Source organism: Dendropsophus ebraccatus, chromosome 15 (assembly GCF_027789765.1).
Source record: "Dendropsophus ebraccatus isolate aDenEbr1 chromosome 15, aDenEbr1.pat, whole genome shotgun sequence".
In the NCBI taxonomy this organism is placed as follows: domain Eukaryota; kingdom Metazoa; phylum Chordata; class Amphibia; order Anura; family Hylidae; genus Dendropsophus; species Dendropsophus ebraccatus.
In genome coordinates, this window is record NC_091468.1 from 75,030,551 (window position 1) to 75,056,003 (window position 25,453).

The 25,453-nt window shown below is 52.6% G+C and overlaps 1 protein-coding gene across 1 annotated transcript in view; it reads left to right on the top strand.

Moving 5' to 3' along the window:
• Positions 1 to 17,036: 17,036 nt before the first annotated feature.
• LOC138774040 (formin-2-like) overlaps positions 17,037 to 25,453 on the top strand; it is a 70,960-nt gene continuing 62,543 nt past the window's right edge. Inside the window, exon 1 of the mRNA XM_069954585.1 lies at positions 17,037 to 18,238. Within this exon, the coding sequence (XP_069810686.1) occupies positions 17,947 to 18,238 (292 nt within the window). The 5' untranslated portion in view covers positions 17,037 to 17,946. The remainder of the gene's footprint in view (positions 18,239 to 25,453) is intronic.

Below are 25,453 nucleotides of genomic sequence, written 5' to 3' on the forward strand. Positions count from 1 at the left end.
GTTGTCCAGGGCTGTATCCGGTGTTGTCCAGGGCTGTAATCGGTGTTGTCCAGGGCTGTACCCGGTGTTGTCCAGGGCTGTATCCGGTGTTGTCCAGGGCTGTATCCGGTGTTGTCCAGAGCTTTATCCGGTGTTGTCCAGAGCTGTACGCGGTGTTGTCCAGAGCTGTACCCGGTGTTGTCCAGGGCTGTATCCGGTGTTGTCCAGGGCTGTACCCGGTGTTGTCCAGAGCTGTATCCGGTGTTGTCCAGGGCTGTATCCGGTGTTGTCCAGGGCTGTAATCGGTGTTGCCCAGGGCTGTACCCGGTGTTGTCCAGGGCTGTATGCGGTGTTGTCCAGGGCTGTACCCGGTGTTGTCCAGAGCTTTATCCGGTGTTGTCCAGAGCTGTACGCGGTGTTGTCCAGAGCTGTACCCGGTGTTGTCCAGGGCTGTATCCGGTGTTGTCCAGGGCTGTATCCGGTGTTGTCCAGGGCTGTACCCGGTGTTGTCCAGGGCTGTATCCGGTGTTGTCCAGGGCTGTATCCGGTGTTGTCCAGGGCTGTATCCGGTGTTGTCCAGGGCTGTACCCGGTGTTGTCCAGGGCTGTATCCGGTGTTGTCCAGGGCTGTACCCGGTGTTGTCCAGGGCTGTATCCGGTGTTGTCCAGGGCTGTATCCGGTGTTGTCCAGGGCTGTATCCGGTGTTGTCCAGGGCTGTACCCGGTGTTGTCCAGGGCTGTATCCGGTGTTGTCCAGGGCTGTACCCGGTGTTGTCCAGGGCTGTACCCGGTGTTGTCCAGGGCTGTATCCGGTGTTGTCCAGGGCTGTAATCGGTGTTGTCCAGAGCTGTACCCGGTGTTGTCCAGGGCTGTATCCGGTGTTGTCCAGGGCTGTATCCGGTGTTGTCCAGAGCTGTACCCGGTGTTATCCAGAGCTGTATCCGGTGTTGTCCAGAGCTTTATCCGGTGTTGTCCAGAGCTGTATCCGGTGTTGTCCAGGGCTGTACCCGGTGTTGTCCAGGGCTGTACCCGGTGTTGTCCAGGGCTGTATCCGGTGTACTCGGTGTTATCCAGAGCTGTATCCGGTGTTGTCCAGGGCTGTAATCGGTGTTGTCCAGAGCTTTATCCGGTGTTGTCCAGGGCTGTACTCGGTGTTGTCCAGGGCTGTAATCGGTGTTGTCCAGAGCTGTACGCGGTGTTGTCCAGAGCTGTATCCGGTGTTGTCCAGGGCTGTAATCGGTGTTGTCCAGAGCTTTATCCGGTGTTGTCCAGAGCTGTATCTGGTGTTGTCCAGGGCTGTACGCGGTGTTGTCCAGAGCTGTACCCGGTGTTGTCCAGGGCTGTATCCGGTGTTGTCCAGGGCTGTATCCGGTGTTGTCCAGGGCTGTACCCGGTGTTGTCCAGGGCTGTATCCGGTGTTGTCCAGGGCTGTATCCGGTGTTGTCCAGGGCTGTACCCGGTGTTGTCCAGGGCTGTATCCGGTGTTGTCCAGGGCTGTATCCGGTGTTGTCCAGGGCTGTATCCGGTGTTGTCCAGGGCTGTACCCGGTGTTGTCCAGGGCTGTATCCGGTGTTGTCCAGGGCTGTACCCGGTGTTGTCCAGGGCTGTATCCGGTGTTGTCCAGGGCTGTATCCGGTGTTGTCCAGGGCTGTATCCGGTGTTGTCCAGGGCTGTATCCGGTGTTGTCCAGGGCTGTATCCGGTGTTGTCCAGGGCTGTACCCGGTGTTGTCCAGGGCTGTACCCGGTGTTGTCCAGGGCTGTAATCGGTGTTGTCCAGAGCTGTACCCGGTGTTGTCCAGGGCTGTATCCGGTGTTGTCCAGGGCTGTATCCGGTGTTGTCCAGGGCTGTATCCGGTGTTGTCCAGAGCTGTACCCGGTGTTATCCAGAGCTGTATCCGGTGTTGTCCAGAGCTTTATCCGGTGTTGTCCAGAGCTGTATCCGGTGTTGTCCAGGGCTGTACCCGGTGTTGTCCAGGGCTGTATCCGGTGTTGTCCAGGGCTGTATCCGGTGTACTCGGTGTTATCCAGAGCTGTATCCGGTGTTGTCCAGGGCTGTAATCGGTGTTGTCCAGAGCTTTATCCGGTGTTGTCCAGGGCTGTACTCGGTGTTGTCCAGGGCTGTAATCGGTGTTGTCCAGAGCTGTACGCGGTGTTGTCCAGAGCTGTATCCGGTGTTGTCCAGGGCTGTAATCGGTGTTGTCCAGAGCTTTATCCGGTGTTGTCCAGAGCTGTATCCGGTGTTGTCCAGGGCTGTACGCGGTGTTATCCAGAGCTGTAACCGGTGTTGTCCAGAGCTGTATCCGGTGTTGTCCAGGGCTGTATCCGGTGCTGTCCAGGGCTGTATCCCGTGTTGTCCAGGGCTGTATCCAGTGTTGTCCAGGGCTGTATCCCGTGTTGTCCAGGGCTGTATCCCGTGTTGTCCAGGGCTGTATCCGGTGTTGTCCAGGGCTGTATCCGGTGTTGTCCAGGGCTGTAATCGGTGTTGTCCAGAGCTGTACCCAGTGTTGTCCAGAGCTGTACCCGGTGTTATCCAGAGCTGTATCCGGTGTTGTCCAGAGCTTTATCCGGTGTTGTCCAGAGCTGTATCCGGTGTTGTCCAGGGCTGTACCCGGTGTTGTCCAGGGCTGTACCCGGTGTTGTCCAGGGCTGTATCCGGTGTACCCGGTGTTATCCAGAGCTGTATCCGGTGTTGTCCAGAGCTTTATCCGGTGTTGTCCAGAGCTGTATCCGGTGTTGTCCAGGGCTGTACCCGGTGTTGTCCAGGGCTGTATCCGGTGTTGTCCAGGGCTGTATCCGGTGTTGTCCAGGGCTGTACCCGGTGTTGTCCAGGGCTGTATCCGGTGTTGTCCAGGGCTGTACCCGGTGTTGTCCAGGGCTGTACCCGGTGTTGTCCAGGGCTGTAATCGGTGTTGTCCAGAGCTGTACCCGGTGTTGTCCAGGGCTGTATCCGGTGTTGTCCAGGGCTGTATCCGGTGTTGTCCAGGGCTGTATCCGGTGTTGTCCAGAGCTGTACCCGGTGTTATCCAGAGCTGTATCCGGTGTTGTCCAGAGCTTTATCCGGTGTTGTCCAGACCTGTATCCGGTGTTGTCCAGGGCTGTACCCGGTGTTGTCCAGGGCTGTACCCGGTGTTGTCCAGGGCTGTATCCGGTGTACTCGGTGTTATCCAGAGCTGTATCCGGTGTTGTCCAGGGCTGTAATCGGTGTTGTCCCGAGCTTTATCCGGTGTTGTCCAGGGCTGTACTCGGTGTTGTCCAGGGCTGTAATCGGTGTTGTCCAGAGCTGTACGCGGTGTTGTCCAGAGCTGTATCCGGTGTTGTCCAGGGCTGTAATCGGTGTTGTCCAGAGCTTTATCCGGTGTTGTCCAGGGCTGTACTCGGTGTTGTCCAGGGCTGTAATCGGTGTTGTCCAGAGCTTTATCCGGTGTTGTCCAGAGCTGTATCCGGTGTTGTCCAGGGCTGTACGCGGTGTTATCCAGAGCTGTAACCGGTGTTGTCCAGAGCTGTACCCGGTGTTGTCCAGGGCTGTAATCGGTGTTGTCCAGAGCTGTACCCGGTGTTGTCCAGAGCTGTACCCGGTGTTATCCAGAGCTGTAATCGGTGTTGTCCAGGGCTGTAATCGGTGTTGTCCAGAGCTGTACCCGGTGTTGTCCAGAGCTGTACCCGGTGTTATCCAGAGCTGTAATCGTTGTTGTCCAGGGCTGTAATCGGTGTTGTCCAGAGCTGTACCCGGTGTTGTCCAGAGCTGTACCCGGTGTTATCCAGAGCTGTATCCGGTGTTGTCCAGAGCTTTATCCGGTGTTGTCCAGAGCTGTATCCGGTGTTGTCCAGGGCTGTACCCGGTGTTGTCCAGGGCTGTACCCGATGTTGTCCAGGGCTGTATCCGGTGTACCCGGTGTTATCCAGAGCTGTATCCGGTGTTGTCCAGAGCTTTATCCGGTGTTTTCCAGAGCTGTATCCGGTGTTGTCCAGGGCTGTACCCGGTGTTGTCCAGGGCTGTAACCGGTGTTGTCCAGGGCTGTACGCGGTGTTGTCCAGGGCTGTACCCGGTGTTGTCCAGGGCTGTACGCGGTGTTATCCGGAGCTGTAACCGGTGTTGTCCAGAGCTGTACCCGGTGTTGTCCAGGGCTGTATCCGGTGTTGTACAGGGCTGTACGCGGTGTTGTCCAGGGCTGTATCCCGTGTTGTCCAGGGCTGTACCCGGTGTTGTCCAGAGCTGTAACCGGTGTTGTCCAGAGCTGTACCCGGTGTTGTCCAGGGCTGTATCCGGTGTTGTACAGGGCTGTACGCGGTGTTGTCCAGGGCTGTACCCGGTGTTGTCCAGGGCTGTATCCGGTGTTGTCCAGGGCTGTACCCGGTGTTGTCCAGAGCTGTCCCCGGTGTTATCCAGAGCTGTATCCGGTGTTGTCCAGGGCTGTCCCCGGTGTTATCCAGGGCTGTATCCGGTGTTGTACAGGGCTGTAGGCGGTGTTGTCCAGGGCTGTATCCCGTGTTGTCCAGGGCTGTACCCGGTGTTGTCCAGAGCTGTCCCCGGTGTTATCCAGAGCTGTATCCGGTGTTGTCCAGGGCTGTACCCGGTGTTGTCCAGAGCTGTATCCGGTGTTGTCCAGGGCTGTATCCCGTGTTGTCCAGGGCTGTACCCGGTGTTGTCCAGAGCTGTAACCGGTGTTGTCCAGAGCTGTACCCGGTGTTGTCCAGGGCTGTATCCGGTGTTGTACAGGGCTGTACGCGGTGTTGTCCAGGGCTGTACCCGGTGTTGTCCAGGGCTGTATCCGGTGTTGTCCAGGGCTGTACCCGGTGTTGTCCAGAGCTGTCCCCGGTGTTATCCAGAGCTGTATCCGGTGTTGTCCAGGGCTGTCCCCGGTGTTATCCAGGGCTGTATCCGGTGTTGTACAGGGCTGTAGGCGGTGTTGTCCAGGGCTGTATCCCGTGTTGTCCAGGGCTGTACCCGGTGTTGTCCAGAGCTGTCCCCGGTGTTATCCAGAGCTGTATCCGGTGTTGTCCAGGGCTGTACCCGGTGTTGTCCAGAGCTGTCCCCGGTGTTATCCAGAGCTGTATCCGGTGTTGTCCAGAGCTGTCCCCGGTGTTATCCAGAGCTGTATCCGGTGTTGTCCAGAGCTGTATCCGGTGTTGTCCAGGGCTGTACCCGGTGTTGTCCAGAGCTGTATCCGGTGTTGTCCAGAGCTGTATCCGGTGTTATCCGGAGCTGTAACCGGTGTTGTCCAGAGCTGTACCCGGTGTTGTCCAGGGCTGTATCCGGTGTTGTCCAGAGCTGTACCCGGTGTTGTCCAGGGCTGTATCCGGTGTTGTACAGGGCTGTACGCGGTGTTGTCCAGGGCTGTATCCCGTGTTGTCCAGGGCTGTACCCGGTGTTGTCCAGAGCTGTCCCCGGTGTTATCCAGAGCTGTATCCGGTGTTGTCCAGAGCTGTACCCTTGTTTCCAGGTGGTCCTTACAATGTATCCACCTAGGATAGGAGAATACAGAAGTGGATTGTTCAGCTTCATACCAACCCTAACAACGCCATTTCGCTCATCTCTACTGTTTGCTGCATTCACACATGGTAATAGAGTCTTAATGACAGCGCCGCATGGCTGCTTTAATACAGCGCGTCTCATATTCATACAGTTCCCCCGCTCCCAGCATCTTATCACAGATACTGCCTGGTGCATTCCACGTCCATGTCCATGTGGAACACAGGCTCCATTCACGCATTCTAAGTCTAATAGTAAATGCTGGTAGTTCAGCTCACCTGGGGGGGCCTCTCTGCACCCGCTCACCTGGGGGGGCCTCTCTGCACCCGCTCACCTGGGGGGGCCTCTCTGCACATGCTCACCTGGGGGGGCCTCTCTGCACCCGCTCACCTGGGGGGGCCTCTCTGCACCCGCTCACCTGGGGGGGCCTCTCTGCACCCGCTCACCTGGGGGGGCCTCTCTGCACCCCTTCACCTGGGGGGCCTCTCTGCACCCGCTCACCTGGGGGGGGCCTCTCTGCACCCGCTCACCTGGGGGGCCCTCTCTGCACCCGCTCACCTGGGGGGCCCTCTCTGCACCCGCTCACCTGGGGGGCCCTCTCTGCACCCGCTCACCTAGGGGGGGCCTCTCTGCACCCGCTCACCTGGGGGGGCCTCTCTGCACCCGCTCACCTGGGGGGGCCTCTCTGCACCCGCTCACCTGGGGGGCCTCTCTGCACCCCTTCACCTGGGGAGGGCCTCTCTGCACCCGCTCACCTGGCGGGGCCTCTCTGTACCCGCTCACCTGGGGGGGCCTCTCTGCACCCGCTCACCTGGGGGGGCCTCTCTGCACCCGCTCACCTGGGGGGGCCTCTCTGCACCCGCTCACCTGGGGGGCCTCTGCACCCCTTCACCTGGGGGGCCTCTGCACCCCTTCACCTGGGGGGCCTCTCTGCACCCGCTCACCTGGGGGGGCCTCTCTGCACCCGCTCACCTGGGGGGGCCTCTCTGCACCCGCTCACCTGGGGGGCCTCTCTGCACCCGCTCACCTGGGGGGCCTCTCTGCACCCCTTCACCTGGGGGGCCTCTCTGCACCTGCTCACCTGGGGGGCCTTTCTGCACCCGCTCACGTGGGGGGCCTCTCTGCACCTGCTCACCTGGGGGGCCTTTCTGCACCCGCTCACCTGGGGGGGCCTCTCTGCACCTGCTCACCTGGGGGGCCTCTCTGCACCCGCTCACCTGGGGGGGCCTCTCTGCACCCGCTCCTCCTCTCATACACAGTATCCCTCTCCTCCTCCTCTCATACACAGTATCCCTCTCCTCCTCCTCTCATACACAGTATCCCTCTCCTCCTCGTCCTCCTCTCATACACAGTATCCCTCTCCTCCTCCTCCTCATACACAGTATCCCTCTCCTCCTCCTCCTCTCATACACAGTATCCCTCTCCTCCTCCTCCTCCTCCTCCACCTCTCATACACAGCATCCCTCTCCTCCTCCTCTGATACACAGCATCCCTCTCCTCCTCCTCCTCTCATACACAGTATCCCTCTCCTCCTCGTCCTCCTCTCATACACAGTATCCCTCTCCTTCTCCTCCTCTCATACACAGTATCCCTCTCCTCCTCTCATACACAGTATCCCTCTCCTCCTCCTCCTCTCATACACAGTATCCCTCCTCCTCCTCCTCCTCTCATACACAGTATCCCTCCTCCTCCTCCTCCTCTCATACACAGCATCCCTCTCCTCCTCCTCTCATACACAGCATCCCTCTCCTCCTCCTCTCATACACAGCATCCCTCTCCTCCTCCTCCTCTCATACACAGTATCCCTCTCCTCCTCCTCCTCCTCCTCTCATACACAGTATCCCTCTCCTCCTCCTCCTCTCATACACAGTATCCCTCTCCTCCTCCTCCTCCTCTCATACACAGTATCCCTCTCCTCCTCCTCCTCTCATACACAGCATCCCTCTCCTCCTCCTCCTCTCATACACAGTATCCCTCTCCTCCTCTCATACACAGTATCCCTCTCCTCCTCCTCCTCCTCTCATACACAGTATCCCTCTCCTCCTTCTCTCATACACAGTATCCCTCTCCTCCTCCTCTCATACACAGTATCCCTCTCCTCCTCCTCTCATACACAGTATCCCTCTCCTCCTCTCATACACAGTATCCCTCTCCTTCTCCTCCTCTCATACACAGTATCCCTCTCCTCCTCCTCTCATACACAGTATCCCTCTCCTCCTCCTCTCATACACAGTATCCCTCTCCTCCTCCTCCTCTCATACACAGCATCCCTCTCCTCCACCTCTCATACACAGTATCCCTCTTCTCCTCCTCCTCTCATACACAGTATCCCTCTCCTCCTCCTCCTCTCATACACAGTATCCCTTTCCTCCTCCTCCTCCTCCTCTCATACACAGTATCCCTCTCCTCCTCCTCCTCTCATACACAGTATCCCTCTCATCCTCCTCTCATACACAGCATCCGCCTCCTCCTCCTCTCATACACAGTATCCCTCTCCTCCTCTCATACACAGTATCCCTCTCCTCCTCCTCCTCTCATACACAGTATCCCTCTCCTCCTCCTCCTCTCATACACAGTATCCCTCTCCTCCTCCTCCTCTCATACACAGTATCCCTCTCCTCCTCCTCCTCTCATACACAGTATCCCTCTCCTCCTCCTCCTCTCATACACAGTATCCCTCTCCTCCTCCTCTCATACACAGTATCCCTCTCCTCCTCCTCTCATACACAGTATCCCTCTCCTCCTCCTCCCTCATACACAGCATCCCTCTCCTCCTCCTCCTCCTCCTCTCATACACTGTATCCCTCTCCTCCTCCTCTCATACACAGTATCCCTCTCCTCCTCCTCCTCTCATACACAGCATCCCTCTCCTCCTCCTCTCATACACAGTATCCCTCTCCTCCTCCTCTCATACACAGTATCCCTCTCCTCCTCCTCTCATACACAGTATCCCTCTCCTCCTCCTCTCATACACAGTATCCCTCTCCTCCTCCTCTCATACACAGTATCCCTCTCCTCCTCCTCTCATACACAGTATCCCTCTCCTCCTCCTCTCATACACAGTATCCCTCTCCTCCTCCTCTCATACACAGTATCCTCCTCCTCCTCCTCTCATACACAGTATCCCTCTCCTCCTTCTCTCATACACAGTATCCCTCTCCTCCTCTCATACACAGCATCCCTCTCCTCCTCCTCCTCTCATACACAGCATCCCTCTCCTCCTCCTCCTCTCATACACAGTATCCCTCTCCTCCTCCTCTCATACACAGTATCCCTCTCCTCCTCCTCTCATACACAGTATCCCTCTCCTCCTCCTCCTCTCATACACAGCATCCGCATCCTCCTCCTCTCATACACAGTATCCCTCTCCTCCTCTTATACACAGTATCCCTCTCCTCCTCCTCCTCTCATACACAGTATCCCGCTCCTCCTCCTCCTCTCATACACAGCATCCCTCTCCTCCTCCTCCTCTCATACACAGTATCCCTCTCCTCCTCCTCTCATACACAGTATCCTCCTCCTCCTCCTCCTCTCATACACGTATCCCTCTCCTCCTCCTCCTCTCATACACAGTATCCCGCTCCTCCTCCTCCTCTCATACACAGTATCCCTCTCCTCCTCCTCCTCTCATACACAGTATCCCTCTCCTCCTCCTCTCATACACAGTATCCCTCTCCTCCTCCTCTCATACACAGTATCCCTCTCCTCCTCCTCTCATACACAGTATCCCTCTCCTCCTCCTCCTCTCATACACAGTATCCCTCTCCTCCTTCTCTCATACACAGTATCCCTCTCCTCCTCCTCTCATACACAGTATCCCTCTCCTCCTCCTCCTCTCATACACAGCATCCCTCTCCTCCTCCTCTCATACACAGTATCCCTCTCCTCCTCCTCTCATACACAGTATCCCTCTCCTCCTCCTCTCATACACAGTATCCCTCTCCTCCTCCTCTCATACACAGTATCCCTCTCCTCCTCCTCCTCTCATACACAGTTTCCCTCTCCTCCTTCTCTCATACACAGTATCCCTCTCCTCCTCCTCCCTCATACACAGCATCCCTCTCCTCCTCCTCCTCTCATACACAGTATCCCTCTCCTCCTCCTCTCATACACAGTATCCCTCTCCTCCTCTCATACACAGTTTCCCTCTCCTCCTTCTCTCATACACAGTATCCCTCTCCTCCTCCTCTCATACACAGTATCCCTCTCCTCCTCCTCCTCTCATACACAGTTTCCCTCTCCTCCTTCTCTCATACACAGTATCCCTCTCCTCCTCCTCCCTCATACACAGCATCCCTCTCCTCCTCCTCCTCTCATACACAGTATCCCTCTCCTCCTCCTCTCATACACAGTATCCCTCTCCTCCTCTCATACACAGTTTCCCTCTCCTCCTTCTCTCATACACAGTATCCCTCTCCTCCTCCTCCTCTCATACACAGCATCCCTCTCCTCCTCCTCCTCTCATACACAGCATCACTCTCCTCCTCCTCTCATACACAGTATCCCTCTCCTCCTCCTCTCATACACAGTATCCCTCTCCTCCTCCTCCTCCTCCTCCTCCTCGTCTCATACACAGCATCCCTCTCCTCCTCCTCCTCTCATACACAGTATCCCTCTCCTCCTCCTCCTCCTCCCATACACAGTATCCCTCTCCTCCTCCTCCTCTCATACACAGTATCCCTCTCCTCCTCTCATACACAGTATCCCTCTCCTCCTCCTCCTCTCATACACAGTATCCCTCTCCTCCTCCTCCTCCTCCTCCTCTCATACACAGTATCCCTCTCCTCCTCCTCCTCCTCTCATACACAGCATCCCTCTCCTCCTCCTCCTCTCATACACAGCATCCCTCTCCTCCTCCTCCTCTCATACACAGCATCCCTCTCCTCCTCCTCTCATACACAGTATCCCTCTCCTCCTCCTCCTCCTCCTTTCATACACAGTATCCCTCTTCTCCTCCTCCTCTCATACACAGTATCCCTCTCCTCCTCCTCCTCTCATACACAGTATCCCTCTCCTCCTCCTCTCATACACAGTATCCCTCTCCTCCTCCTCCTCTCATACACAGCATCCGCCTCCTCCTCCTCTCATACACAGTATCCCTCTCCTCCTCTCATACACAGTATCCCTCTCCTCCTCCTCTCATACACAGTATCCCTCTCCTCCTCCTCTCATACACAGCATCCGCCTCCTTCTCCTCTCATACACAGCATCCCTCTCCTCCTCCTCCTCTCATACACAGTATCCCTCTCCTCCTCCTCCTCTCATACACAGTATCCCTCTCCTCCTCCTCCTCTCATACACAGTATCCCTCTCCTCCTCCTCTCATACACAGTATCCCTCTCCTCCTCCTCTCATACACAGTATCCCTCTCCTCCTTTTCTCATACACAGTATCCTTCTCCTCCTCCTCCTCTCATACACATTATCCCTCTCCTCCTCCTCCTCCTCTCATACACAGTATCCCTCTCCTCCTTCTCTCATACACAGTATCCCTCTCCTCCTCCTCCTCTCATACACAGTATCCCTCTCCTCCTCCTCCTCTCATACACAGTATCCCTCTCCTCCTCCTCTCATACACAGTATCCCTCTCCTCCTCCTCCCTCATACACAGCATCCCTCTCCTCCTCCTCTCATACACAGTATCCCTCTCCTCCTCCTCTCATACACAGTATCCCTCTCCTCCTCCTCCTCTCATACACAGCATCCCTCTCCTCCTCCTCTCATACACAGTATCCCTCTTCTCCTCCTCTCATACACAGTATCCCTCTCCTCCTCCTCTCATACACAGTATCCCTCTCCTCCTCCTCTCATACACAGTATCCTTCTCCTCCTCCTCCTCCTCATACACAGTATCCCTCTCCTCCTCCTCCTCTCATACACAGCATCCCTCTCCTCCTCCTCTCATACACAGTATCCCTCTCCTCCTCCTCTCATACACAGTATCCCTCTCCTCCTTTTCTCATACACAGTATCCCTCTTCTCCTCCTCTCATACACAGTATCCCTCTCCTCCTCCTCATCCTCTCATACACAGCATCCCTCTCCTCCTCCTCCTCTCATACACAGCATCCCTCTCCTCCTCCTCTCATACACAGTATCCCTCTCCTCCTCCTCTCATACACAGTATCCCTCTCCTCCTCCTCTCATACACAGCATCCCTCTCCTCCTCCTCCTCCTCTCATACACAGTATCCCTCTCCTCCTCCTCCTCTCATACACAGTATCCCTCTCCTCCTCCTCCTCTCATACACAGTATCCCTCTCCTCCTCCTCCTCCTCTCATACACAGTATCCCTCTCCTCCTCCTCCTCTCATACACAGTATCCCTCTCCTCCTCCTCATCTCATACACAGTATCCCTCTCCTCCTCCTCCTCCTCCTCCTCCTCTCATACACAGTATCCCTCTCCTCCTCCTCCTCTCATACACAGTATCCCTCTCCTCCTCCTCCTCTCATACACAGTATCCCTCTCCTCCTCCTCTCATACACAGTATCCCTCTCCTCCTCCTCTCATACACAGTATCCCTCTCCTCCTCCTCCTCCTCATACACAGTATCCCTCTCCTCCTCCTCTCATACACAGCATCCCTCTCCTCATCCTCTCATACACAGTATCCCTCTCCTCCTCCTCTCATACACAATATTCCTCTCCTCCTTCTCTCATACACAGTATTCCTCTCCTCCTCCTCTCATACACAGCATCCGTCTCCTCCTCCTCCTCTCATACACAGTATCCCTCTCCTCCTCCTCCTCTCATACACAGTATCCCTCTCCTCCTCCTCCTCTCATACACAGTATCCCTCTCCTCCTCCTCCTCTCATACACAGTATCCCTCTCCTCCTCCTCCTCCTCCACCTCTCATACACAGTATCCCTCTCCTCCTCCTCCTCTCATACACAGTATCCCTCTCCTCCTCCTCCTCTCATACACATTATCCCTCTCCTCCTCCTCTCATACACAGTATCCCTCTCCTCCTCCTCCTCTCATACACAGTATCCCTCTCCTCCTCCTCCTCTCATACACAGTATCCCTCTCCTCCTCCTCCTCTCATACACAGTATCCCTCTCCTCCTCCTCCTCTCATACACAGTATCCCTCTCCTCCTCCTCCTCCTCTCATACACAGTATCCCTCTCCTCCTCCTCCTCTCATACACAGTATCCCTCTCCTCCTCCTCCTCTCATACACATTATCCCTCTCCTCCTCCTCCTCTCATACACAGTATCCCTCTCCTCCTCCTCCTCTCATACACAGTATCCCTCTCCTCCTCCTCCTCTCATACACAGTATCCCTCTCCTCCTCCTCTCATACACAGTATCCCTCTCCTCCTCCTCTCATACACAGTATCCCTCTCCTCCTCCTCCTCTCATACACAGTATCCCTCTCCTCCTCTCATACACAGTATCCCTCTCCTCCTCCTCCTCTCATACACCGTATCCCTCTCCTCCTCCTCTCATACACAGTATCCCTCTCCTCCTCCTCTCATACACAGTATCCCTCTCCTCCTCCTCCTCTCATACACAGTATCCCTCTCCTCCTCCTCTCATACACAGTATCCCTCTCCTCCTCCTCTCATACACAGTATCCCTCTCCTCCTCCTCCTCCTCTCATACACAGTATCCCTCTCCTCCTCCTCTCATACACAGTATCCCTCTCCTCCTCCTCCTCTCATACACAGCATCCGCCTCCTCCTCCTCTCATACACAGTATCCCTCTCCTCCTCCTCCTCCTCTCATACACAGTATCCCTCTCCTCCTCCTCCTCCTCCTCCCATACACAGCATCCCTCTCCTCCTCCTCCTCCTCTCATACACAGTATCCCTCTCCTCCTCCTCTCATACACAGTATCCCTCCTCCTCCTCCTCTCATACACAGTATCCCTCTCCTCCTCCTCTCATACACAGCATCCCTCTCCTCCTCCTCCTCTCATACACAGTATCCCTCTCCTCCTCCTCCTCATACACAGTATCCCTCTCCTCCTCCTCCCTCATACACAGTATCCCTCTCCTCCTCCTCCCTCATACACAGTATCCCTCTCCTCCTCCTCTCATGCACAGTATCCCTCTCCTCCTCCTCCCTCATACACAGTATCCCTCTCCTCCTCCCTCATACACAGTATCCCTCTCCTCCTCCTCTCATACACAGTATCCCTCTCCTCCTCCTCTCATACACAGTATCCCTCTCCTCCTCCTCCTCTCATACACAGCATCCCTCTCCTCCTCCTCCTCCTCCTCTCATACACAGTATCCCTCTCCTCCTCCTCTCATACACAGTATCCCTCTCCTCCTCCTCCTCCTCTCATACACAGTATCCCTCTCCTCCTCCTCTTCTCATACACAGTATCCCTCTCCTCCTCCTCCTCCTCTCATACACAGTATCCCTCTCCTCCTCTTCTCATACACAGCATCCCTCTCCTCCTCCTCCTCCTCTCATACACAGTATCCCTCTCCTCCTCCTCTCATACACATTATCCCTCTCCTCCTCCTCCTCCTCTCATACACATTATCCCTCTCCTCCTCCTCCTCCTCTCATACACAGTATCCCTTTCCTCCTCCTCCTCCTCCTCTCATACACAGTATCCCTCTCCTCCTCCTCCTCTCATACACAGTATCCCTTTCCTCCTCCTCCTCCTCTCATACACAGTATCCCTCTTCTCCTCCTCCTCTCATACACAGTATCCCTCTTCTCCTCCTCCTCCTCTCATACACAGTATCCCTTTCCTCCTCCTCCTCCTCTCATACACAGTATCCCTCTTCTCCTCCTCCTCTCATACACAGTATCCCTCTCCTCCTCCTCCTCTCATACACAGTATCCCTCTCCTCCTCCTCCTCTCATACACAGTATCCCTCTCCTCCTCCTCTCATACACAGTATCCCTCTCCTCCTCCTCCCTCATACACAGCATCCCTCTCCTCCTCCTCTCATACACAGTATCCCTCTCCTCCTCCTCCCTCATACACAGCATCCCTCTCCTCCTCTCATACACAGCATCCCTCTCCTCCTCCTCCTCTCATACACAGCATCCCTCTCCTCCTCCTCTCATACACAGTATCCCTCTCCTCCTCCTCCTCTCATACACAGTATCCCTCTCCTCCTCCTCCTCTCATACACAGTATCCCTCTCCTCCTCCTCTCATACACAGTATCCCTCTCCTCCTCCTCCTCTCATACACAGTATCCCTCTCCTCCTCCTCTCATACACAGTATCCCTCTCCTCCTCCTCCTCTCATACACAGTATCCCTCTCCTCCTCCTCTCATACACAGTATCCCTCTCCTCCTCCTCCTCTCATACACAGCATCCCTCTCCTCCTCCTCCCATACACAGTATCCCTCTCCTCCTCCTCCTCTCATACACAGTATCCCTCTCCTCCTCCTCCCATACACAGCATCCCTCTCCTCCTCCTCCTCCTCCTCCTCTCATACACAGTATCCCTCTCCTCCTCCTCCCTCATACACAGCATCCCTCTCCTCCTCTCATACACAGCATCCCTCTCCTCCTCCTCCTCTCATACACAGCATCCCTCTCCTCCTCCTCTCATACACAGTATCCCTCTCCTCCTCCTCTCATACACAGTATCCCTCTCCTCCTCCTCTCATACACAGTATCCCTCTCCTCCTCCTCCTCCTCTCATACACAGCATCCCTCTCCTCCTCCTTCTCTCATACACAGTATCCCTCTCCTCCTCCTCCTCTCATACACAGTATCCCTCTCCTCCTATCCCCACAGACAAAGCATCTGCCTCTCCTCCTCCTATCAGGCTGAGCAGCTGTCTCTTCTCCTCCGTCATACACAGCATCCGTCTCCTCCTCTCTTACACAGTACCTCTCTCTCTCTCCTCTCTCATCCATCAGACGCGGTCATCTCCTCACGGCCGTCTCTCTCTCTCCCTCTGTCTCTTCTCCTCACGGCCGTCTCTCTCTCCTCCTCACGGCCGTCTCTCTGTCTTCTCCCTCTGTCTCTTCTCCTCACGGCCGTCTCTCTCTCTCCCTCTGTCTCTTCTCCTCACGGCCGTCTCTCTCTCCTCCTCACGGCCGTCTCTCTCTCTTCTCCCTCTGTCTCTTCTCCTCACGGCCGTCTCTCTCTCTGTCTCTTCTCCTCACGGCCGTCTCTCTCTCTGTCTCTTCTCCTTACGGCCGTCTCTCTCTCTGTCTCTTCTCCTCACGGCCGTCTCTCTCTCTGTCTCTTCTCCTCACGGCAGTCTCTCTGTCTCTTCTCCTTACGGCCGTCTCTCTCTCTGTCTCTTCTCCTCACGGCCGTCTCTCTCTCTCTCCTCCTCACGGCCGTCTCTCTCTCTGTCTCTTCTCCCTCTGTCTCTTCTCCTCACGGCTCTCTCTCTCTTCTCCCTCTGTCTCTTCTCCTCACTGCTCTCTCTCTCTTCTCCCTCTGTCTCTTCTCCTCACGGCCGTCTCTCTCTCTCTCTCTCTCTCTCTCTCTCCATCTGGGAGCCGTCTCTCTCTCTCTCTCTTCTCCTCACGGTTCTCTCTCTCTTCTCCCTCTGTCTCTTCTCCTCACGGCCGTCTCTATCTATCTCTCTCCATCTGGGAGCCGTCTCTCTCTGTCTCTTCTCCTCACGGCCGTCTCTCTCTCTCTCTCTCTCTCCATCTGGGAGCCGTCTCCCTCTGAGGAGATGCCGCCGCTGCTGCTGCTGCTGAGGAGACTGTGAGACGATGGGGAATCAGGAGGGGAAGGTGCGGCGGGTCCCGGCAGATGTCTCCCGGCCTGAGGAGAACAGAGACAAGAAGGGGAGAAGGAGCCATGGCCGAGGCGGCGGCGGGGGCGGGAGTGACCCGGCCGGCGGGAAGAAGAGGAGCAAAGCCGAGTCCCGGGCCTCCGTATTCTCCAATCTGCGGATCCGGAAGACTCTGAGTAATAAGGCGAGAGACGGCGGCAATGTGCCGGGGGGTCGGCGGGAGGATGAGGGGCCGGGGGGGCCGCGACCGGAGGATGAGGGGCCGGGGGGGCCGCGACCGGAGGAGGACGCCAAGACCCCCGAGGTCTCCGCCGATGAAGGCCTCTCCGACACCGAGCTCTCCCGGGGACAAGCCGCCGCCAGCCGTCACATCCAGACGAGCTCGGGCTCCGACACCGACATCTACAGCTTCCATTCCGCCACCGAACACGATGATTTACTGCTCGATATCCAGATGGCGATCAAGATGCAGTTCTGTCAGGAAGGAGAAACGCATCATGTGAACAAGGTCCTGCAGGGGCCCCTGTCCAGCTCTCACACCTTATTCTGGGACGCAGGAGATCAGCTGGGATCTAATAGGGAGAGCGCCCCCTTATGTGAGAAGGAAGACAGTGCACCTATCAATGCAGAGGAAGCCATGCCAAGGCAGGGGGGCACCTGCAGGGAGGAACCACCCATCAGGGCAGGGGGGGACACAGGTGACAGGGAGGAACCACCCATCAGGCCAGGGGGGGGCACCTGCAGGGAGGAACCACCCATCAGGCCAGGGGGGGACACAGGTGACAGGGAGGAACCACCCATCAGGCCAGGGGGGGACACCTGCAGGGAGGAACCACCCATCAGGGCAGGGGGGGACACAGGTGACAGGGAGGAACCACCCATCAGGCCAGGGGGGGACACCTGCAGGGAGGAACCACCCATCAGGGCAGGGGGGGACACAGGTGACAGGGAGGAACCACCCATCAGGCCAGGGGGGGACACAGGTGACAGGGAGGAACCACCCATCAGGCCAGGGGGGGACACCTGCAGGGAGGAACCACCCATCAGGCCAGGGGGGGACACAGGTGACAGGGAGGAACCACCCATCAGGGCAGGGGGGGACACAGGTGACAGGGAGGAACCACCCATCAGGGCAGGGGAGGAAACAGGTGAAAGGGAGGAACCACCCATCAGGACAGGGGGGGACACAGGTGACAGGAAGGAACCACCCATCAGGGCAGGGGAGGAAACAGGTGAAAGGGAGGAACCACCCATCAGGACAGGGGGGGACACAGGTGACAGGAAGGAACCACCCATCAGGGCAGGGGAGGAAACAGGTGAAAGGGAGGAACCATCCATCAGGGCAAGGGGGGACACAGGTGACAGGGAGGAACCACCCATTAGGCCAGGGGGGGACACCTGCAGGGAGGAACCACCCATCAGGCCAGGGGGGGACACAAGTGACAGGGAGGAACCACCCATCAGGCCAGGGGGGGACACCTGCAGGGAGGAACCACCCATCAGGACAGGGGGGGACACAGGTGACAGGGAGGAACCACCCATCAGGCCAGGGGGGGACACCTGCAGGGAGGAACCATCCATCAGGGCAAGGGGGGACACAGGTGACAGGGAGGAGCCATCCATCAGGGCAGGGCGAGACACAGGTGACATTGAGGAGCCACCCATCAGGGCAGGGGGGGACACAGGTGACATTGAGGAGCCACCCATCAGGGCAGGGGGGGACACAGGTGACAGGGAGGAACCATCCATTAGGGCAGGGGGGGACACAGGTCAAAAAGAAGAGACAGGTGATTTACCTTGCAAAAGTACTGCCACCATGTGTAGAGAGGAGCTTACAGGAGAGGCCACTGTGCAGAGCTTCCCTCCTGCCCATATACACACAGCCACAAGGGAGGAAAAAGCTTCTTCTATGGGTCAGTTCTTACCAAGAGGGAGTACAGGGCTTAGAAAGTGCCCGGCCACTACTGGTCTGAACACGAGCCGATCTGCGGACTGGACCAATGAGCTGATCAAAGCCCAGAACAAAAGAAAAGGAAGAGCAGATGAAGCGTCCAGGACGTCTTCAAGTGTCCCAGCATCTTCTCTCACTTTATCTAATGGACTTCAAGGTGAGAGAGTTTTGCCTATAAATGACACATAAGTATGAATGGACTTCTTACAAGGCTAGTGATGGTCGGGCAGCATAGTATGTATGGACTTCTTACAAGGCTAGTGATGGTCGGGCAGCGTATTATGTATGGACTTCTTACAAGGCTAGTGATGGTCGGGCAGCGTATTATGTATGGACTTCTTACAAGGCTAGTGATGGTCGGGCAGCATAGTATGTATGGACTTCTTACAAGGCTAGTGATGGTCGGGCAGCATAGTATGTATGGACTTCTTACAAGGCTAGTGATGGTCGGGCAGCGTATTATGTATGGACTTCTTACAAGGCTAGTGATCTTCGGGCAGCGTATTATGTATGGACTTCTTACAAGGCTAGTGATGGTCGGGCAGCATAGTATGTATGGACTTCTTACAAGGCTAGTGATGGTCGGGCAGCGTATTATGTATGGACTTCTTACAAGGCTAGTGATGGTCGGGCAGCATAGTATGTATGGACTTCTTACAAGGCTAGTGATCTTCGGGCAGCATAGTATGTATGGACTTCTTACAAGGCTAGTGATGGTTGGGCAGCATAGTATGTGTCTTACAAGGCTAGTGATGGTCGGGCAGCGTATTATGTATGGACTTCTTCCAAGGCTAGTGTTGGTCGGGCAGCATAGTATGTATGGACTTCTTCCAAGGCTAGTGTTGGTCGGGCAGCATATTGTGTATGCCGGTTTGTGTAATGTTACCGTAAATCAGCGATAGTCGCATACGGCTGGATGATTATTTGCAGCTTCTCTACTTGTATGTCTGTCAGAAAAGACCATAATAAGCAGCACTTGCTAATAATAAGCTGTAAATAGAAGATATTGGGCTGTTACACACATTTGGTACTCAGAAAGCCTAAAAGTCAAAAAGTTTTGAGCAAGTGATCGATGCAAAAATTATGATTGCACAAAAATTTACAGACCCCTTCAAATAACTTTATCCCTGTAAAAACAAAAGATGCTCAATGAAACCCCCCTGAATATAAGTTACATAAAAGGAAACCCCTATGATTATAAGTTATTTATAAGGAAACCCCCATAGACATAAGTTACATATAAGGAAACCCCAGGGATATAAGTTACATATAAGGAAACCCCATGGATATAAGTTACATATAAGGAAACCCCAGGGATATAAGTTACATCTAAGGAAACCCCATGGATATAAGTTACATATAAGGAAACCCCATGGATATAGGTTACATCTAAGGAAACCCCATGGATATAAGTTACATATAAGGAAACTCCAGGAATATAAGTTACATATAAGGAAACCCCATGGATATAGGTTACATATAAGGAAACCCCATGGATATAGGTTACATATAAAGAAACTCCAGGGACATAGGTTACATATAAGGAAACCCCATGGATATAAGTTACATATAAGGAAACTCCAGGAATATAAGTTACATATAAGGAAACTCCAGGGACATAGGTTACATATAAGGAAACCCCCATGGACATAAGTTACATATAAGGAAACTCCAGGGACATAGGTTACATATAAGGAAACCCCATAGACATAAGTTACATATAAAGAAACCCCATGGATATAAGTTACATCTAAGGAAACTCCAGGGATATAGGTTACATATAAGGAAACCCCATGGATATAAGTTACATCTAAGGAAACCCCATGGATATAAGTTACATATAAGGAAACTCCATGGATATAAGTTACATATAAGGAAACCCCATGGATATAAGTTACATCTAAGGAAACCCCATGGATATAAGTTACATATAAGGAAACCCCATGGATATAAGTTACATATAAGAAAACCCCATGGACATAAGTTACATCTAAGGAAACCCCATGGATATAAGTTACATATAAGAAAACTCCATGGATATAAGTTACATCTAAGAAAACTCCATGGATATAAGTTACATCTAAGGAAACCCCATGGATATAAGTTACATATAAGGAAACTCCATGGATATAAGTTACATATAAGGAAACCCCATGGATATAAGTTACATATAAGGAAACTCCATGGATATAAGTTACATATAAGGAAACCCCCATGGATATAAGTTACATATAAGGAAACCCCATGGATATAAGTTACATATAAGGAAACCCTATGGATATAGGTTACATATAAGGAAACCCCATGGATATAAGTTACATATAAGAAAACTCCATGGATATAAGTTACATATAAGGAAACCCCATGGACATAAGTTACATATAAGGAAACCCCATGGATATAAGTTACATCTAAGGAAACCCCATGGATATAAGTTACATCTAAGGAAACCCCATGGATATAAGTTACATATAAGGAAACCCCATGGATATAAGTTACATATAAGGAAACCCCATGGATATAAGTTACATCTAAGGAAACCCCATGGATATAAGTTACATCTAAGGAAACCCCATGGATATAAGTTACATATAAGGAAACCCCATGGATATAAGTTACATATAAGGAAACCCCATGGACATAAGTTACATATAAGGAAACCCCATGGATATAAGTTACATATAAGGAAAACCCCATGGATATAGGTTACATATAAGGAAACCCCATGGACATAAGTTACATATAAGGAAACCCCATGGATATAAGTTACATATAAGAAAACCCCATGGATATAAGTTACATATAAGGAAACCCCCATGGACATAAGTTACATATAAGGAAACCCCATGGACATAAGTTACATATAAGGAAACTCCATGGACATAAGTTACATATAAGGAAACTCCATGGATATAAGTTACATCTAAGGAAACCCCATGGATATAAGTTACATATAAGGAAACCCCAGGAATATAAGTTACATATAAGGAAACCCCATGGATATAAGTTACATATAAGGAAACCCCATGGATATAGGTTACATATAAGGAAACTCCATGGATATAAGTTACATATAAGAAAACCCCATGGATATAAGTTACATATAAGGAAACCCCCATGGACATAAGTTACATACAAGAAAACCCCATGGATATAAGTTACATATAAGGAAACCCCATGGACATAAGTTACATATAAGGAAACCCCATGGATATAAGTTACATATAAGGAAACCCCCATGGACATAAGTTACATACAAGAAAACCCCATGGATATAAGTTACATATAAGGAAACCCCATGGACATAAGTTACATATAAGGAAACCCCATGGATATAAGTTACATATAAGGAAACCCCATGGATATAGGTTACATCTAAGGAAACCCCATGGATATAAGTTACATATAAGGAAACCCCATGGATATAAGTTACATCTAAGGAAACCCCATGGATATAAGTTACATATAAGAAAACCCCATGGATATAAGTTACATATAAAGAAACCCCATAGACATAAGTTACATATAAGAAAACCCCATGGATATAAGTTACATCTAAGGAAACTCCATGGATATAAGTTACATATAAAGAAACCCCATAGACATAAGTTACATATAAAGAAACCCCATAGACATAAGTTACATATAAAGAAACCCCATGGATATAAGTTACATATAAGAAAACCCCATGGATATAAGTTACATATAAAGAAACCCGATGGATATAAGTTACATCTAAGGAAACCCTATGGACATAAGTTACATATAAGGAAACCCCATGGATATAAGTTACATATAAGGAAACCCCATGGATATAAGTTACATATAAGGAAACTCCATGGATATAAGTTACATCTAAGGAAACCCCATGGATATAAGTTACATATAAGGAAACCCCATGGATATAAGTTACATATAAGGAAACCCCATGGATATAAGTTACATATAAAGAAACCCCATAGACATAAGTTACATATAAAGAAACCCCATAGACATAAGTTACATCTAAGGAAACCCCATGGATATAAGTTACATATAAGGAAACCCCATGGATATAAGTTACATCTAAGGAAACCCCATGGATATAAGTTACATATAAGGAAACCCCATGGATATAAGTTACATCTAAGGAAACCCCATGGATATAAGTTACATATAAGGAAACCCCATGGATATAAGTTACATATAAGGAAACCCCATGGATATAAGTTACATCTAAAGAAACTCCAGGAATATAAGTTACACTGATATTCTGTCTGGCCTATTGGTTAAGATCAGTGTATCAAAAATAGAGGTGGGGGGGGGGGGGGGGTCACCAAGGTAATAGTGACCACAACATAATAATTTTTCAATTATCCTTCAATAAAATGCTTAGTAGAGGGGCTACGAAAACATTAAATTTCAGGAAGGCTAATTTCCAAAAACTAAGAGAGGACCTTGGGGACATAGACTGGGGGGACACTGCCCTGAGATATAAGAGAGGACCCCGGGGACATAGACTGGGGGGACACTGCCCTGAGATATAAGAGAGGACCCCGGGGACATAGACTGGGGGGACACTGCCCTGAGATATAAGAGAGGACCCCGGGAACATAGACTGGGGGGACACTTCCCTGAGATATAAGAGAGGCCCCCAGTGGCATAGACTGGGGGGACACTGCCCTGAGATATAAGAGAGGACCCCGGGGACATAGACTGGGGGGACACTGCCCTGAGATATAAGAGAGGACCCCGGGGACATAGACTGGGACACTGCCCTGAGATATAAGAGAGGACCCCAGGGACATAGACTGGGGGGACACTGCCCTGAGATATAAGAGAGGACCCCGGGGACATAGACTGGGGGGACACTGCCCTGAGATATAAGAGAGGACCCCGGGGACATAGACTGGGGGGACACTGCCCTGAGATATAAGAGAGGACCCCGGGAACATAGACTGGGGGGACACTTCCCTGAGAGATAAGAGAGGCCCCCAGTGGCATAGACTGGGGGGGACACTGCCCTGAGATATAAGAGAGGACCCCGGGGACATAGACTGGGGGGACACTGCCCTGAGATATAAGAGAGGACCCCGGGGACATAGACTGGGACACTGCCCTGAGATATAAGAGAGGACCCCAGGGACATAGACTGGGGGGACACTGCCCTGAGATATAAGAGAGGACCCCGGGGACATAGACTGGGGGGACACTGCCCTGAGATATAAGAGAGGACCCCGGGGACATAGACTGGGGGGACACTGCCCTGAGATATAAGAGAGGACCCCGGGAACATAGACTGGGGGGACACTTCCCTGAGATATAAGAGAGGCCCCCAGTGGCATAGACTGGGGGGACACTGCCCTGAGATATAAGAGAGGACCCCGGGGACATAGACTGGGGGGACACTGCCCTGAGATATAAGAGAGGACCCCGGGGACATAGACTGGGACACTGCCCTGAGATATAAGAGAGGACCCCAGGGACATAGACTGGGGGGACACTGCCCTGAGATATAAGAGAGGACCCCGGGGACATAGACTGGGGGGACACTTCCCTGAGATATAAGAGAGGACCCCGGGGACATAGACTGGGACACTGCCCTGAGATATAAGAGAGGACCCCGGGGACATAGACTGGGGGGACACTGCCCTGAGATATAAGAGAGGACCCCGGGGACATAGACTGGGGGAACACTGCCCTGAGATATAAGAGAGGACCCCAGGGACATAGACTGGGGGGACACTGCCCTGAGATATAAGAGAGGACCCCGGGGACATAGACTGGGACACTGCCCTGAGATATAAGAGAGGACCCCGGGGACATAGACTGGGGGGACACTGCCCTGAGATATAGGAGAGGACCCCGGGGACATAGACTGGGACACTGCCCTGAGATATAAGAGAGGACCCCGGGGACATAGACTGGGACACTGCCCTGAGATATAAGAGAGGACCCCGGGGATATAGACTGGGACACTGCCCTGAGATATAAGAGAGGACCCCGGGGACATAGACTGGGACACTGCCCTGAGATATAAGAGAGGACCCCGGGGACATAGACTGGGGGGACACTGCCCTGAGATATAAGAGAGGACCCCGGGGACATAGACTGGGACACTGCCCTGAGATATAAGAGAGGACCCCGGGGACATAGACTGGGACACTGCCCTGAGATATAAGAGAGGACCCCGGGGACATAGACTGGGACAATGCTTTCAGAAATAAAAGTACACAAGAGAAATGGGACATATTTAAGGATCCTTGGGTAGATTGTGTGAATGACACATACCATATGGGAATAAAAGTAGTAGAAATAGGAGAAATCCAATGTGGTTAACTACAGCAGTTAAGAGTGCAATACATGGTAAGAAACAAGCAGTCAGACTACTAAAACAAGAAGGTAGTGGGGAAGCATTGAGCAACTATAGACAGAAGAATAGAATGTGTAAAAAAAAACAAATAAAAGAAGCAACAGAAAGAAGGATAGCCACAGAAAGTAATAGGAATCCCAAAATGTTCTTCACCTATACAAATAACAAAAGACTTAAAACTGAAAATGTTGTTCCCCTCAAAAATAACTGGGGTGTAATGGTGGAGGAGGATAAGGAAAAGGCCGATCTACTAAATACATTCTTCTCTACTGTATTCACAGAGGAGAACCCCATAACAGATGACAGGGATAATGTAAATCCTCCCATAAATCTCACCTGCCTAACACAACAAAAAGTGGAGCGACGACTTAAAATCCATAAGTCACCGGGTCCAGAAGGTATCCATCCTAGAGTTTAGCAAGCATTAAGTACTGTGTTAGACAGACCCTTATTCCTAATATTTAAAGATTCTATAATGACAGGGATTGTTCCACAGGACTGGCGCATAGCTAATGTGGTACCAGCATTAGAGATGAGCGAATTTGCCGAAGTTCGGGTTTGTATGAACCTGAACTATCGGCTTCTGACTGCCGCTGTCTGCAGCCTCCGTGAACAGGGTGGATACAGCCGGAGGACCGCCTAGAAAACTGGGATACAGCCTACAACTATGGCTGTATCCCAGTTTTCCAGGCGGTTCTCTGGCTGTATCCACCCTGTTCACGGAGGCTGCATACAGTGGCAGTCAGAAGCAGATAGTTCAGGTTCATACGAACCTGAACTTCAGCAAATTCGCTCATCTCTAACCAATATTCAAGTAGGGGGTCAAAGAGTGATCCTGGAAACTACAGGCCCATAACTCTAACATCTATAGTGGGTAAAGTAATTGAGGGGTTTGTAAGAGATGCTACAGTATACTGGAGTATCTTTTTTTTTTAAACGATATTTTATTAGTGGCTTATATAATATTTGAACATACATATTGAAAATTCATTACATATTCAAAAAGAAAGTGGCTCACAG